General features: G+C 46.0%; 3 protein-coding genes across 3 annotated transcripts; all 3 read right to left on the reverse strand.

The window, feature by feature from the left end:
* Positions 1-930: 930 nt before the first annotated feature.
* On the reverse strand, positions 931-3,261 carry LOC108130273 (arrestin domain-containing protein 3-like). Its single transcript, XM_017248658.3, has 4 exons — positions 3,045-3,261; positions 2,262-2,611; positions 1,647-2,202; positions 931-1,583 (listed from the first exon to the last, which is right to left on the reverse strand). The coding sequence occupies exons 1-4, from the start codon at positions 3,154-3,156 to the stop codon at positions 1,129-1,131; spliced, it is 1,473 nt and encodes a 490-aa protein (XP_017104147.2). The 5' UTR covers positions 3,157-3,261; the 3' UTR covers positions 931-1,128.
* A 778-nt stretch (positions 3,262-4,039) lies between these two features.
* Positions 4,040-7,540, reverse strand: LOC138926471 (collagen alpha-2(I) chain-like). The gene is made up of 8 exons (XM_070280687.1): positions 7,394-7,540; positions 7,125-7,334; positions 6,856-7,065; positions 6,211-6,612; positions 5,402-6,043; positions 5,133-5,342; positions 4,594-4,965; positions 4,040-4,426 (listed from the first exon to the last, which is right to left on the reverse strand). The coding sequence occupies exons 1-8, from the start codon at positions 7,538-7,540 to the stop codon at positions 4,040-4,042; spliced, it is 2,580 nt and encodes an 859-aa protein (XP_070136788.1).
* Positions 7,541-14,257: 6,717 nt separating this feature from the next.
* On the reverse strand, positions 14,258-15,544 carry LOC108130434 (arrestin domain-containing protein 3-like). The gene is made up of 3 exons (XM_043211660.2): positions 15,205-15,544; positions 14,598-15,150; positions 14,258-14,534 (listed from the first exon to the last, which is right to left on the reverse strand). Exons 1-3 carry the CDS (start codon positions 15,331-15,333, stop codon positions 14,287-14,289), a joined length of 930 nt encoding a protein of 309 aa, XP_043067595.2. The 5' UTR covers positions 15,334-15,544; the 3' UTR covers positions 14,258-14,286.
* Positions 15,545-16,668: the final 1,124 nt, after the last annotated feature.

A 16,668-nucleotide genomic window follows, 5' to 3' on the forward strand; every position in this document is an offset into this window, starting at 1 on the left:
CTATTTTCCCTACCGGGATTAGCTAAGCCACTTCTACATGATTTGACATTTAATTTAAGGGGATTAGGGGGAACCTTCTTCATAAAGTTCTCCCGGAAATCTTAATTGTTTTATAAAGAATAAATTATTACCTTCACGAATAATCGAGGGAAAAGATTTAGCCGCTCCTTGAGCCGGGGTCTTGGTTTAACCCGGCGTCATTCTGGTTGACCAGTTTCAACAGGACCATCCTTGCGCTGATGGAGTGTGCGGGGTGCCCCGAACACCAGGTCGCTGGATGGAGGTGAACTTCAGGTTATTCCAGGTTTTAAATCCAGGTTTCCTGGATTCCCAAAAACCCAATTCTGTCACATTCTTAGATTGGACACATCCTCCCAAACACTTCACAGGGACTAAGATGGTAATAACCCAGATCATCCTGAATAACCCTTCAAACTTAAAAAAATTCAAATATAAAATTTTTTCATAAAAAGAAACGAATTTCCCTTAAAATGTTAAAAGGACCATAACATTTTTTGAGACAAGCAAAAATTGAAATAAAATGTTAAAATGTATAATACATGTCAAAATACATGTATTATGTCAAAATTCATGTATTATGTATAATAAATGTAAACTACTAGCGCCACTACCGAGTTTCTTTCGCGTTTTCTTACCTTAAACACCCCCGTTTTTTTCGAAATCCTTTCGTTAAATGTTTTGGAGACCTAATAATGGGATGTTGTCCTTAAAGGACACTTTTTACCCCCAAGGACTAAGTATAAAGTCACTCAACACTGAAATTAATGTCCTAAAGTCCTTAAGGCGGTCTTTTTAAAACACGCGGTATAGATGTTAAAGTTTTAAAATTGTATTCTATTTATTGGTAAATAAAAAAAAAAACACTTTTCAGTTTTCGCCAAAATTTTATAAAAAAAGCTTTTAGTAAATATTATATTCATCACATTAGTGGCTTACAATAAACAAAGACAATAGAAATATCTATTAAAATTTTTTTAAGGCAATCATCTTTAACTTTAAAAGTTTTTCTATGTTGCCTAGACCTGAGATAAATTTTATATACTTTCCATTATTTACGTAGAGATTGTTTTCTTGAGGTAGTTGTTCACGATCCTTTGAGGAAGCTTTTTATTGATTAGGGTTCCATCCAAATGAAAAGGTGGTTTGATTGTTCGGATTTGGGAATCCATTGGCTGGCGGATAAGGCGGTGGGTAAGGTGGTTGGTTAGCCGGTGGATATCCGGGTTGCATAGCAGGCGGATAGCCCGGTTGGTTTACAGGAGGATATCCTGGTGGCTGGTTTCCTGGAGGATAGCCCGGTTGGTAGCCCTGTGTATAACCTGGTTGGTTATCTGGTGGATAAGCCGGTTGGTTAGGCGGAGGATACGGCATAGAATATGCCGGAGCGGACAACAGAGGAGCATCAACACTCTCCTCTCCTGGGGGCGGAGGAGCCGAGGGCATGGCAAAGTTGGTGTACATCGGATATCGCGGTATAAAGTCATCCGTACGGTTGTTCTCATCCACGTCAATGTCAACGAATTTTTCCTCGAAAGAGGCTGCCTCCGCAAATGTCGGAGGTTCTGTCAAAACATTTAAAATTATTAGAAAATGTATTTCGGGAGAGTTTAAAACAATGTACTTACTGCAATTGTCGTAGCTTGGTGGCAGATCCGCACTAGCACCATGTGGAGTGGCCGGAACCTGCGGTATCCACTGCGCCGCATGACTGGGATCCGCTGCACTCTGCATCAATGGAATAGTGCCAATGACTATTGGCACATCAAAGTCCGAGTCCCAGGCACAGTCACCCATGTTGATGGTTAGACCCACCATGTAGTTGACCGTAATGATGCCGTCGTTCCGGGAGGATGGTGGCACTGCCGGAATATCTAGGGTTCCATTAATGACCTTCTTACTGTTTCGGAGCACCCGCTCCACTTGGCTGCTTTCATTTAGCCTGTGTTCCTTCTCGCGAGATTTGTGGTACGGAGAATCAGCCGTAACCTTGTAGTTCTGCTTCAGGCACACTTCGATGCCATCGAGGTCGTTCCGCGATGACTGGTTGTCTATCTCCAGGGTGAAGTGAATCTTCTGACCAGGGGCGTAGCCACCGAAGGGTATGGTTAGAGTGGACAACACAGGACCCGATCTGCAGGGCCAACAGCAAAAGTATTTGATGTCCTCGCGAACCACGGGAATCTGTGAAATAATTATAATAAAAAGAAAAATAATAATACAAAACTCCATTTTAGACTAACCAGCAGCTCAGGATTCATGTTGAGATTATAAGTTTGCAGCACGGTAAGCGGTTGCTTGAAAACATTATTAAATTTCCACTGGCGATCTATGACCACCGAGACTTCGTAGAATATCTTTCCGTACTTCGTCACCATCGATGAAGGACACTCCAAGGGCAAGGGGATACTGAAGTTATAGGTGTAAGTGCCAGGAGCCATATCCCCGGATCCGAAGACAGTAGTTTTCGAGCTCTGGTACGTGTGCCTTCCCCGATAGTACTCCGTGTAATACCGAGTCCTTCCATGGTAAGTTTTACTCTTACGTTCATCCCATCGTACTTTAGCTTCGCCCTCAAAAAGAATGTAAACCTCTGCGAAAAAAGTAAAAGATTATTTTGTATACTTTTTATGGGTATCAATCCCACTGTAGCGCATTTTTTGTGCAAATTTTTGCGATTCTAAACAACTAGTGTGCATGTGTGTGCCAAATATATATAAAGTTGTTTGTCGGAGCTTTTTTTGGCTTTATGTTTTTTGTTTGGACTGCCGAAATAATTTAGAGGAGGCAAAAAATACATTGACAATGTGGGTGACGATGGAACGGGTATGGGACACGGGGGCAGGCTTAGCTCATCGTCTATCAGTTATTTAGATTAATTAAGAAATTTCTTTTAGGGTGTAGGAAAGCTTTTAGTCGCATATTGTTACCGCATTATCATACAATTGCAGTGATAAGAAGCCACTTTTGCTTTCATTTCACGAAAGTTATGTATTTATTTAGCTTGTTTGTGTGTTTACTCTTACCGTTTACCGACTTGGTCGAAGTGGTATTGAGAATAGCACGCCCATTGATTGTTTCGCCACTATAGTATATTGGATCTCGTCGATCAAATTCAAATGTGCAGCCAGAAGGCATTTTTGCCGGGTCTCATAGATATATACACCGATTTAATTTATTAATTAAGTACGGCAGCAAAATGGTAGCTACCGCACCCGACCAGCAACGCAACAGAAATGAGAACTTTTATAAAAGGTTCCAGACAAACCGCCGGTATGGGAGATTCGGGTAGTGACATCATCATTTTAAGAGAGCCAAGGAGAGCACTTGGGTACCTATATAGCTAAAAACAGAGATGCAGGACTTTCAGACATTTTGTATACCCTTGCAGAGGGTATTATAATATTTGAAATTATAATAATATTATATTAATATTCAATATTTTGTCTCAAGATTCGCAGAATGGTGGCAGAAATCGTTTAAGCTACTCCGCTTGAGAATCGGATGAAAATTGGAGAAGATATAGGTATCACTGTGGGCCATATAAGGTAAACTCCATTTTCAAGGGATCCCATGACGAAAAATTGACCAAAAATCTAAAAAATATTTTGTCTCAGGATTTTGATGCAGAATGGTGGCGAATCGATCCGGAAATCGTTTAAGGTACTCCGCTTGAGAATCGGATGAGAATTGGGGAAGATATAGGTATCAATGTGGGCCATATAAGGTAAACCCCATTTTCAAGGGATACCATCACGAAAAATGGCTTGGCTTTTGGCTCCTGGTCCGCCGGCTTTTAAAAGCCGGCAAAGTCGAACTAATTTTTGGCGCTTTTTGGCGGCGCTTAAGTGCCACCTATGAGAATCGAGGAGGAGGGGGCTGTTTTTTTAAATTAAATAATTAATAATATTATATTAATAATAAAATTAAATTTTAAATTTTAATCCGATGGGATGACGTGGCATTAAGATGCACCTCTTCCAGATCAAGGCCAAGGTTCGGGCGAGCTAGTTGCTCCAGTCTAGTCCCCAGAAACTCCTTCCTCCAGTTCTGGATCCTCCAAGAAGCTTGGTGCCTCTTCCTCCAGATCCAGTGCATCCTTCTCGAGAGGATGGGGAGCTCCTCCTGGGCCAGTGGCACGTCCAGGCCAAGCCTCCTGATCGGGTCCCGGATCGGGGTCATCCTCGTTGGTGTCGCCACTGGGTCGAAATACATCCGATGAGATGACGTGGTTGTAAGATGCCCTCTTGCAGATCAGGGCCAAGGTTCGAGTGAGCCAGTTGCTCCACTCTAGTCCCCAGAAACTCCTTCCTCCAGTTCTGGATCCTCCAAGAAGCTTGATGCCTCTTCCTTCAGATCCAGTGCATCCTTCTCGAGAGGATGGGGAGCTCCTCCTGGGCCTGTGGCACTTCCAGGCCAAGCCTCCTGATCGGGTCCCGGATCGGGGTCATCCTCGTTGGTGTCGCCACTGGGTCAAAATGCATCCGATGAGATGACGTGGTTGTAAGATGCACCTCTTCCAGATCAAGGCCAAGGTTCGGGCGAGCTAGTTGCTCCAGTCTAGTCCCCAGAAACTCCTTCCTCCAGTTCTGGATCCTCCAAGAAGCTTGGTGCCTCTTCCTCCAGATCCAGTGCATCCTTCTCGAGAGGATGGGGAGCTCCTCCTGGGCCTGTGGCACTTCCAGGCCAAGCCTCCTGATCGGGTCCCGGATCGGGGTCATCCTCGTTGGTGTCGCCACTGGGTCGAAATGCATCCGATGAGATGACGTGGTTGTAAGATGCCCTCTTGCAGATCACGGCCAAGGTTCGAGTGAGCCAGTTGCTCCACTCTAGTCCCCAGAAACTCCTTCCTCCAGTTCTGGATCCTCCAAGAAGCTTGATGCCTCTTCCTTCAGATCCAGTGCATCCTTCTCGAGAGGATGGGGAGCTCCTCCTGGGCCTGTGGCACTTCCAGGCCAAGCCTCCTGATCGGGTCCCGGATCGGGGTCATCCTCGTTGGTGTCGCCACTGGGTCGAAATGCATCCGATGAGATGACGTGGTTGTAAGATGCACCTCTTCCAGATCAAGGCCAAGGTTCGGGCGAGCTAGTTGCTCCAGTCTAGTCCCCAGAAACTCCTTCCTCCAGTTCTGGATCCTCCAAGAAGCTTGGTGCCTCTTCCTCCAGATCCAGTGCATCCTTCTCGAGAGGATGGGGAGCTCCTCCTGGGCCTGTGGCACTTCCAGGCCAAGCCTCCTCATCGGGTTCCGGATCGGGGTCATCCTCGTTGGTGTCGCCACTGGGTCGAAATGCATCCGATGAGATGATGTGGTTGTAAGATTCCCTCTTGCAGATCAGGGCCAAGATTCGGGTGAGCCAGTTGCTCCACTCTAGTCCCCAGAAACTCCTTCCTCCAGTTCTGGATCCTCCAAGAAGCTTGGTGCCTCTTCGTCCAGATCCAGTGCATCCTTCTCGAGAGGATGGGGAGCTCCTCCTGGGCCTGTGGCACTTCCAGGCCAAGCCTCCTGATCGGGTCCCGGATCGGGGTCATCCTCGTTGGTGTCGGCACTGGGTCGAAATGCATCCGATGAGATGACGTGGTTGTAAGATGCCCTCTTGCAGATAACGGCCAAGGTTCGAGTGAGCCAGTTGCTCCACTCTAGTCCCCAGAAACTCCTTCCTCCAGTTCTGGATCCTCCAAGAAGCTTGATGCCTCTTCCTCCAGATCCAGTGCATCCTTCTCGAGAGGATGGGGCAGCTCCTCCTGGGCCTGTGGCACCTCCACGCCAAGCCTCCTGATCGGGTCCCGGATCGGGGTCATCCTCGTTGGTGTCGCCACTGGGTCGAAATGCATCCGATGAGATGACGTGGTTGTAAGATGCCCTCTTGCAGATCACGGCCAAGGTTCGAGTGAGCCAGTTGCTCCACTCTAGTCCCCAGAAACTCCTTCCTCCAGTTCTGGATCCTCCAAGAAGCTTGATGCCTCTTCCTTCAGATCCAGTGCATCCTTCTCGAGAGGATGGGGAGCTCCTCCTGGGCCTGTGGCACTTCCAGGCCAAGCCTCCTGATCGGGTCCCGGATCGGGGTCATCCTCGTTGGTGTCGCCACTGGGTCGAAATGCATCCGATGAGATAACGTGGTTGTAAGATGCACCTCTTCCAGATCAAGGCCAAGGTTCGGGCGAGCTAGTTGCTCCAGTCTAGTCCCCAGAAACTCCTTCCTCCAGTTCTGGATCCTCCAAGAAGCTTGGTGCCTCTTCCTCCAGATCCAGTGCATCCTTCTCGAGAGGATGGGGAGCTCCTCCTGGGCCTGTGGCACTTCCAGGCCAAGCCTCCTGATCGGGTCCCGGATCGGGTTCATCCTCGTTGATGTCGCCACTGGGTCGAAATGCATCCGATGAGATGACGTGGTTGTAAGATTCCCTCTTGCAGATCAGGGCCAAGGTTCGGGTGAGCCAGTTGCTCCACTCTAGTCCCCAGAAACTCCTTCCTCCAGTTCTGGATCCTCCAAGAAGCTTGGTGCCTCTTCCTCCAGATCCAGTGCATCCTTCTCGAGAGGATGGGGCAGCTCCTCCTGGGCCTGTGGCACCTCCACGCCAAGCCTCCTGGTCCGCCGGCTTTTAAAAGCCGGCAAAGTCGAACTAATTTTTGGCGCTTTTTGGCGGCGCTTAAGTGCCACCTATGAGAATCGAGGAGGAGGGGGCTGTTTTTTTAAATTAAATAATTAATAATATTAAATTAATAATAAAATTAAATTTAAAATTTTAATCCGATGGGATGACGTGGCATTAAGATGCACCTCTTCCAGATCAAGGCCAAGGTTCGGGCGAGCTAGTTGCTCCAGTCTAGTCCCCAGAAACTCCTTCCTCCAGTTCTGGATCCTCCAAGAAGCTTGGTGCCTCTTCCTCCAGATCCAGTGCATCCTTCTCGAGAGGATGGGGAGCTCCTCCTGGGCCAGTGGCACTTCCAGGCCAAGCCTCCTGATCGGGTTCCGGATCGGGGTCATCCTCGTTGGTGTCGCCACTGGGTCGAAATGCATCCGATGAGATGACGTGGTTGTAAGATGCCCTCTTGCAGATCAGGGCCAAGGTTCGGGTGAGCCAGTTGCTCCACTCTAGTCCCCAGAAACTCCTTCCTCCAGTTCTGGATCCTCCAAGAAGCTTGGTGCCTCTTCGTCCAGATCCAGTGCATCCTTCTCGAGAGGATGGGGAGCTCCTCCTGGGCCTGTGGCACTTCCATGCCAAGCCTCCTGATCGGGTCCCGGATCGGGGTCATCCTCGTTGGTGTCGCCACTGGGTCGAAATGCATCCGATGAGATGACGTGGTTGTAAGATGCCCTCTTGCAGATCACGGCCAAGGTTCGAGTGAGCCAGTTGCTCCACTCTAGTCCCCAGAAACTCCTTCCTCCAGTTCTGGATCCTCCAAGAAGCTTGGTGCCTCTTCCTCCAGATCCAGTGCATCCTTCTCGAGAGGATAAGGGGGCTCCTCCTGGGCCTGTGGCACTTCCAGGTCAAGCCTTCTGATCGGGTCCCGGATCGGGGTCATCCTCGTTGGTGTCGCCACTGGGTCGAAATGCATCCGATGAGATGACGTGGTTGTAAGATGCCCTCTTGCAGATCAGGGCCAAGGTTCGGGTGAGCCAGTTGCTCCACTCTAGTCCCCAGAAACTCCTTCCTCCAGTTCTGGATCCTCCAAGAAGCTTGGTGCCTCTTCCTCCAGATCCAGTGCATCCTTCTCGAGAGGATGGGGCAGCTCCTCCTGGGCCTGTGGCACCTCCACGCCAAGCCTCCTGGTCCGCCGGCTTTTAAAAGCCGGCAAAGTCGAACTAATTTTTGGCGCTTTTTGGCGGCGCTTAAGTGCCACCTATGAGAATCGAGGAGGAGGGGGCTGTTTTTTTAAATTAAATAATTAATAATATTAAATTAATAATAAAATTAAATTTTAAATTTTAATCCGATGGGATGACGTGGCATTAAGATGCACCTCTTCCAGATCAAGGCCAAGGTTCGGGCGAGCTAGTTGCTCCAGTCTAGTCCCCAGAAACTCCTTCCTCAAGTTCTGGATCCTCCAAGAAGCTTGGTGCCTCTTGCTCCAGATCCAGTGCATCCTTCTCGAGAGGATGGAGAGCTCCTCCTGGGCCAGTGGCACTTCCAGGCCAAGCCTCCTGATCGGGTTCCGGATCGGGGTCATCCTCGTTTGTGTCGCCACTGGGTCGAAATGCATCCGATGAGATGACGTGGTTGTAAGATGCCCTCTTGCAGATCAGGGCCAAGGCTCGGGTGAGCCAGTTGCTCCACTCTAGTCCCCAGAAACTCCTTCCTCCAGTTCTGGATCCTCCAAGAAGCTTGGTGCCTCTTCCTCCAGATCCAGTGCATCCTTCTCGAGAGGATGGGGAGCTCCTCCTGGGCCTGTGGCACTTCCAGGCCAAGCCTCCTGATCGGGTTCCGGATCGGGGTCATCCTCGTTGGTGTCGCCACTGGGTCGAAATGCATCCGATGAGATGACGTGGTTGTAAGATGCCCTCTTGCAGATCAGGGCCAAGGTTCGGGTGAGCCAGTTGCTCCACTCTAGTCCCCAGAAACTCCTTCCTCCAGTTCTGGATCCTCCAAGAAGCTTGGTGCCTCTTCCTCCAGATCCAGTGCATCCTTCTCGAGAGGATGGGGCAGCTCCTCCTGGGCCTGTGGCACCTCCACGCCAAGCCTCCTGGTCCGCCGGCTTTTAAAAGCCGGCAAAGTCAAACTAATTTTTGGCGCTTTTTGGCGCCGCTTAAGTGCCACCTATGAGAATCGAGGAGGAGGGGGCTGTTTTTTTAAATTAAATAATTAATAATATTAAATTAATAATAAAATTAAATTTTAAATTTTAATCCGATGGGATGACGTGGCATTAAGATGCACCTCTTCCAGATCAAGGCCAAGGTTCGGGCGAGCTAGTTGCTCCAGTCTAGTCCCCAGAAACTCCTTCCTCCAGTTCTGGATCCTCCAAGAAGCTTGGTGCCTCTTCCTCCAGATCCAGTGCATCCTTCTCGAGAGGATAAGGGGGCTCCTCCTGGGCCTGTGGCACTTCCAGGCCAAGCCTCCTGATCGGGTTCCGGATCGGGGTCATCCTCGTTGGTGTCGCCACTGGGTCGAAATGCATCCGATGAGATGACGTGGTTGTAAGATGCCCTCTTGCAGATCAGGGCCAAGGTTCGGGTGAGCCAGTTGCTCCACTCTAGTCCCCAGAAACTCCTTCCTCCAGTTCTGGATCCTCCAAGAAGCTTGGTGCCTCTTCGTCCAGATCCAGTGCATCCTTCTCGAGAGGATGGGGAGCTCCTCCTGGGCCTGTGGCACTTCCAGGCCAAGCCTCCTGATCGGGTCCCGGATCGGGGTCATCCTCGTTGGTGTCGCCACTGGGTCGAAATGCATCCCATGAGATGACGTGGTTGTAAGATGCCCTCTTGCAGATCAGGGCCAAGGTTCGGGTGAGCCAGTTGCTCCACTCTAGTCCCCAGAAACTCCTTCCTCCAGTTCTGGATCCTCCAAGAAGCTTGGTGCCTCTTCGTCCAGATCCAGTGCATCCTTCTCGAGAGGATGGGGAGCTCCTCCTGGGCCTGTGGCACTTCCAGGCCAAGCCTCCTGATCGGGGTCATCCTCGTTGGTGTCGCCACTGGGTCGAAATGCATCCGATGAGATGACGTGGTTGTAAGATGCCCTCTTGCAGATCACGGCCAAGGTTCGAGTGAGCCAGTTGCTCCACTCTAGTCCCCAGAAACTCCTTCCTCCAGTTCTGGATCCTCCAAGAAGCTTGGTGCCTCTTCCTCCAGATCCAGTGCATCCTTCTCGAGAGGATGGGGCAGCTCCTCCTGGGCCTGTGGCACCTCCACGCCAAGCCTCCTGGTCCGCCGGCTTTTAAAAGCCGGCAAAGTCGAACTAATTTTTGGCGCTTTTTGGCGGCGCTTAAGTGCCACCTATGAGAATCGAGGAGGAGGGGGCTGTTTTTTTAAATTAAATAATTAATAATATTAAATTAATAATAAAATTAAATTTTAAATTTTAATCCGATGGGATGACGTGGCATTAAGATGCACCTCTTCCAGATCAAGGCCAAGGTTCGGGCGAGCTAGTTGCTCCAGTCTAGTCCCCAGAAACTCCTTCCTCAAGTTCTGGATCCTCCAAGAAGCTTGGTGCCTCTTGCTCCAGATCCAGTGCATCCTTCTCGAGAGGATGGAGAGCTCCTCCTGGGCCAGTGGCACTTCCAGGCCAAGCCTCCTGATCGGGTTCCGGATCGGGGTCATCCTCGTTTGTGTCGCCACTGGGTCGAAATGCATCCGATGAGATGACGTGGTTGTAAGATGCCCTCTTGCAGATCAGGGCCAAGGCTCGGGTGAGCCAGTTGCTCCACTCTAGTCCCCAGAAACTCCTTCCTCCAGTTCTGGATCCTCCAAGAAGCTTGGTGCCTCTTCCTCCAGATCCAGTGCATCCTTCTCGAGAGGATGGGGAGCTCCTCCTGGGCCTGTGGCACTTCCAGGCCAAGCCTCCTGATCGGGTTCCGGATCGGGGTCATCCTCGTTGGTGTCGCCACTGGGTCGAAATGCATCCGATGAGATGACGTGGTTGTAAGATGCCCTCTTGCAGATCAGGGCCAAGGTTCGGGTGAGCCAGTTGCTCCACTCTAGTCCCCAGAAACTCCTTCCTCCAGTTCTGGATCCTCCAAGAAGCTTGGTGCCTCTTCCTCCAGATCCAGTGCATCCTTCTCGAGAGGATGGGGCAGCTCCTCCTGGGCCTGTGGCACCTCCACGCCAAGCCTCCTGGTCCGCCGGCTTTTAAAAGCCGGCAAAGTCAAACTAATTTTTGGCGCTTTTTGGCGCCGCTTAAGTGCCACCTATGAGAATCGAGGAGGAGGGGGCTGTTTTTTTAAATTAAATAATTAATAATATTAAATTAATAATAAAATTAAATTTTAAATTTTAATCCGATGGGATGACGTGGCATTAAGATGCACCTCTTCCAGATCAAGGCCAAGGTTCGGGTGAGCTAGTTGCTCCAGTCTATTCCCCAGAAACTCCTTCCTCCAGTTCTGGATCCTCCAAGAAGCTTGGTGCCTCTTCCTCCAGATCCAGTGCATCCTTCTCGAGAGGATGGGGAGCTCCTCCTGGGCCTGTGGCTCTTCCAGGCCAAGCCTTCTGATCGGGTTCCGGATCGGGGTCATCCTCGTTGGTGTCGCCACTGTGTCAAATTGCATCCGATAGGGTAAACCCTATTTTCAAGGGATCCCATCACGAAAAATGGACAAAAAAAACATTTTGTTTCAGGATTTTGATGCAGAATGGTGGCGAATCGATCCAGAAATCGTTAAAGGAATTCCGCTTGAGAATCGGATGAGAATTGGGGAAGATATAGCCATCACTGTGGACCCTATAGGCAGTGGCGGATTTAACAGGTGGGCAAAGGCGCGCTTGCCCACTGGGTCCCCCCCCGACGAAAGGCTTTCCGGGCCCCTCGTGCTGAAAGTTACACCTTCGATTTCTTTTCCACAAATCTGCATCAAAATCTGGGAACAAAATATTTTTAAGATTTTTTGTCAAATTTTCTGGGATGTCCCCTTCAAAATGTGCAAAATGCATGGGGAGCCCCATATGACCCACTGCGTAGGCCATATCTTGGGAAATATTCATCCGATTCTTGAACGGAATACCTTAAACGATTTGTGGATCGATTCTCCATAAATCTGCATCAAAATCTGGGAACAAAATATTTTTAAGATTTTTTGTCAAATTTTCTGGGCTGTCCCCTTCAAAATGTGCAAAATGCATGGGGAGCACCGTATGACCCACTGCGAAGGCCATATCTTAGGAAATATTCATCCGATTCTTGAACGGAATACCTTAAACGATTTGTGGATCGATTCTCCATTAAACTGCATCAATATCTGGGAACAAAATATTTTTAAGATTTTTTGTCAAATTTTCTGGGCTGTCCCCTTCAAAATGTGCAAAATGCATGGGGAGCACCGTATGACCCACTGCGAAGGCCATATCTTAGGAAATATTCATCCGATTCTTGAACGGAATACCTTAAACGATTTGTGGATCGATTCTTCATAAATCTGCATCAAAATCTGGGAACAAAATATTTTTAAGATTTTTTGTCAAATTTTCTGGGCTGTCCCCTTCAAAATGTGCAAAATGCATGGGGAGCCCCATATGACCCACTGCGTAGGCCATATCTTGGGAAATATTCATCCGATTCTTGAACGGAATACCTTAAACGATTTGTGGATCGATTCTCCATAAATCTGCATCAAAATCTGGGAACAAAATATTTTTAAGATATTTTGTCAAATTTTCTGGGCTGTCCCCTTCAAAATGTGCAAAATGCATGGGGAGCCCCATATGACCCACTGCGTAGGCCATATCTTGGGAAATATTCATCCGATTCTTGAACGGAATACCTTAAACGATTTGTGGATCGATTCTCCATAAATCTGCATCAAAATCTGGGAACAAAATATTTTTAAGATTTTTTGTCAAATTTTCTGGGATGTCCCCTTCAAAATGTGCAAAATGCATGGGGAGCCCCATATGACCCACTGCGTAGGCCATATCTTGGGAAATATTCATCCGATTCTTGAACGGAATACCTTTAACGATTTGTGGATCGATTCTCCACAAATCTGCATCAAAATCTGGGAACAAAATATTTTTAAGATTTTTTGTCAAATTTTCTGGGCTGTCCCCTTCAAAATGTGCCAAATGCATGGGGAGCCCCATATGACCCACTGCGAAGGCCATATCTTAGGAAATATTCATCCGATTCTTGAACGGAATACCTTAAACGATTTGTGGGTCGATTCTCCATAAAACTGCATCAAAATCTGGGAACAAAATATTTTTAAGATTTTTTGTCAAATTTTCTGGGCTGTCCCCTTCAAAATGTGCAAAATGCATGGGGAGCCCCATATGACCCACTGCGTAGGCCATATCTTAGGAAATATTCATCCGATTCTTGAACGGAATACCTTAAACGATTTGTGGATCGATTCTCCATAAAACTGCATCAATATCTGGGAACAAAATATTTTTAAGATTTTTTGTCAAATTTTCTGGGCTGTCCCCTTCAAAATGTGCAAAATGCATGGGGAGCACCGTATGACCCACTGCGAAGGCCATATCTTAGGAAATATTCATCCGATTCTTGAACGGAATACCTTAAACGATTTGTGGATCGATTCTCCACAAATCTGCATCAAAATCTGGGAACAAAATATTTTTAAGATTTTTTGTCAAATTTTCTGGGCTGTACCCTTCAAGATACCCTTCAATGTACCCTAAAAAAATTTTGCCCACTGGGCCTTTTTCCTTAAATCCGTCACTGCCTATAGGGGAAAACGCTATTTTCATGAGATCCCATCAGTAAAATAGACAAAAAATCTAAAAAATATTTTTTCTCAGGATTTTGATGCAGAATGGTGGTGACTCGATCCAGAAATGGTTTAAGGTACTCCGCTGAGAATCGGATGAGAATTGGGGAAGATATAGCCATCACTGTGAGCCATATAGGGTAAACCCCATTTTCAAGGGATTCCATGACGAAAAATGGACAAAAAATCTAAAAAACATTTTGTCTCAGGAGTTTGATGCAGAATGGTGGTGACTCAATCCAGAAATCGTTTAAGATACTCCGCTTGAGAATCGGATGAGATTTGGGGTATATATAGCAATCACTGTGGGCCATATAGGGTAAAGACCATTTTCAAGGGATCCTATGACGAAAAATTGACAAAAAATCTAAAAAACATTTTGTCTCAGGATTTTGATGCAGAATGGTGGCGAATCGATCCAGAAATCGTTAAAGGTACTCCGCTTGATAATCGGGTGAGAATTGGGGAAGATATAGCCATCACTGTGGGCCATATAAGGAAAACGCTATTTTCAAAGGATCCCATCAGAAAAATGGATGATGAGTTGATGAATCCTGTAACTAAAGGATTGGAAGTGTTATTTCGTATTTGGTAAAAATACCAACATTGGTATTTATGAAGATGAAAGCTTGAGATTATAAATAATAAATTGGTTTTATTATGATATTTTCAAAAGGATCGGCCAACTATATCCGACGTGTGCGATATATATCCAATTTTAACTGAAAGGGTGTGCCGCCCAAAAGTTAGGTTTCCCTTCTTGATTTAAATTTCTACTATGCATTTTATTCAGCATTCAAAGTTCAATATATTTAAGTTTTTTATCAACCTCTACGTTTATTGAGGTAGTTCGAGGTGGAGGTAGTTTGATTAAATTTAATGTCATTACTTCATGATGAAACAGACCATCCGTAGGGTTTTGCCGTATCATTGGAAGCTTCCAAGCTTCCACCATCCCTTGGACGATCGGCATCAGGCTGCAATAAAGATAATATCTCGTCCTCCGGAGGCGGTGGAGGAGCCGTGGGCAGAAACATCGGATATCGAGGTAGAAAGTCATCCCTACGGTTTTGATCATCCACATCGGTGTCGATGAAATGTCTTCCAAACTGGGTTGCCTCTTCGTAGTTTGGTGGTTCTGGTGGATACATTTTGAAAAATATTAGTAACCTCATGCAAATCGGAATAAAAATAAACTTACTGCATTTATCATAGTTTGGTGGCTGATCGGAAGAAACACTATTTGGCGTACCCGAATTTTCAGTTTCAAAGAGCTGCGAAATCGAGATATCTTCTTCCCTTTGGGGAAAAGGACTTGTGCCAATTACTATGGGAATTTCAAACTCCGCATCCATGTGGCACTCCCCCATATCAATGTATCCCGACACAAAATACCGCACCGAAATGATACCTTCATTGCGGGAAGAAGGTGGCACTGATGGGATGTCCAGAAGTCCGGTGAATACCTTCCTAGACAGACGTAGCACCGACTCCTTTTGGAGGCTGTGACTTACGTTATTTTCCAACACCCGTTCCTTTTTTTGGGGTACTTGAGATTGGAATTTAGTTTTCTGTCTAAGGTTAACTTCAAAACCATACACATCGTAAGTCGACTGGTTATTAATCTTCATGATGTATTGAATCTTCTGGCCAGGAGCATAGCCCCCGTAGGGTATTATAAAAGTGTACAGAACTGGCGCGGAACGGCAGAACCAACAACAAAAGTGTTTCATGTCCTCATGAACTAAGGGTGTCTATAAAATGGTTAAATTATTATAAAAACTTAAAACTTTATCAGATTGGGTCACCATCAGCTCTGGGCTCATATTAAGATTGTAGTTTTGCAGGATCGTCAACGGGTATTGAAAAAGGTTGTTGAAAGGGTCCTCACGATCGATAACCACCGATATCACATAAGATATCTTGCCGTATTCCATAACCAATGAAGATGGGCATTCTAAAGGCAAGGGAATACTAAATTCGTAGGTATGTGTTCCAGTGGTCAACTCTCCCGATCCAAAGACACTTGTTTTGTGGCTCAAGTAAGTCTGATTTCCTTTGAAATGCAAGCCCTGATGAAAATCCTGTGAATTTTTGTTCTTATTTTTATTCCATCGTACTTTTGCTTCGCCCTCGAGGACTATGTACACGCCTGCGGTGGAAGAGTATTAAATTATTTGTCATTTATGGCTTTGAATATGTAATAAGCAACCAAACATTTTCCGACAATTTATTTTTTCACAGGAAGCCCCCACCAACTTCATAGCTTAAATGGTAATCCACAAAAAATTTGAATATTTGCCTATGTTGCTCATTTTGTAGTGTGTTTATGTTGAAAAAGGAAAAGAATAAAAACGGCCAGGAACTCCTACCAACTTGTGGCTAAACTATTTACAAACAAACAATTTTTACTCTCTTTTGCATTTCTAAGCGAAAAAATATATACATATGTACGCCGGAGGTTATACGTACTTTTGGTAAAGCTTTTTAGTTTGTTTTGGTTTGTTTTGACTTTTTTGTTTGATTGCCAAAAAATAACAAAAAAAAGCTTAAGATAACCTTGGCATTGTTGGAGATGAAAGCGTAGGACTTAAAATTCAAGTAGAGTTTGTCCTGGTGTCTTTGATTGTAAACTTTACCTTTTACAGTTCTATTAGATGATACATCAAGAAGAGCTCGTCCTCGAACTATCTCTCCGCTATAATATACCTCATCTGGGCGATCAAATTCGAAGCTGCACGTCGATGTCATCGATGAATTTTTAAAATTTGAACCAATTAAAAATGCTATCTTATATATATTTAATTATAATTTAGCTGCAAGCGAACCGAATCCAGTGTTTTATGTTCAAGTTACGCATTTGGAATGGCAACTTATTTTTGAGGTACCGGCTAAATCGGCGGACTGGGAGACTTGTTGAAGAGAATGTGACATCATCACTTCTATGCAACGAGAGTTTTTGATATCTGCGGAAGAGAAACCCAAAATTTCAGAGAGAGAGCTTTAGGTATTCAATAAATAAAAATTGTATTGCAGCTGGTAGGTAGCATGGTTCTTTTGTTTGTAAACAAAAAGTTTATCAGTTGGCATGTAATCAAAACAAACTTTAAATAAAATTTAATAAAAAGAAAAAAATATAAAGCGTTTTGATAATTTACTCAGTAAGTAAGTAGACTAGATATTTAATCTAGAAATATAGCAGTAAAGCTACAAGATATTGTGTCTTTAATTTCCGGCAGTTGTCCCAGAATTCAAGTAAACTATCTTTGAAA

The sequence above is a fragment of the Drosophila bipectinata genome, chromosome 3R, assembly GCF_030179905.1.
Source record: "Drosophila bipectinata strain 14024-0381.07 chromosome 3R, DbipHiC1v2, whole genome shotgun sequence".
Taxonomy (NCBI): Eukaryota; Metazoa; Arthropoda; class Insecta; order Diptera; family Drosophilidae; genus Drosophila; species Drosophila bipectinata.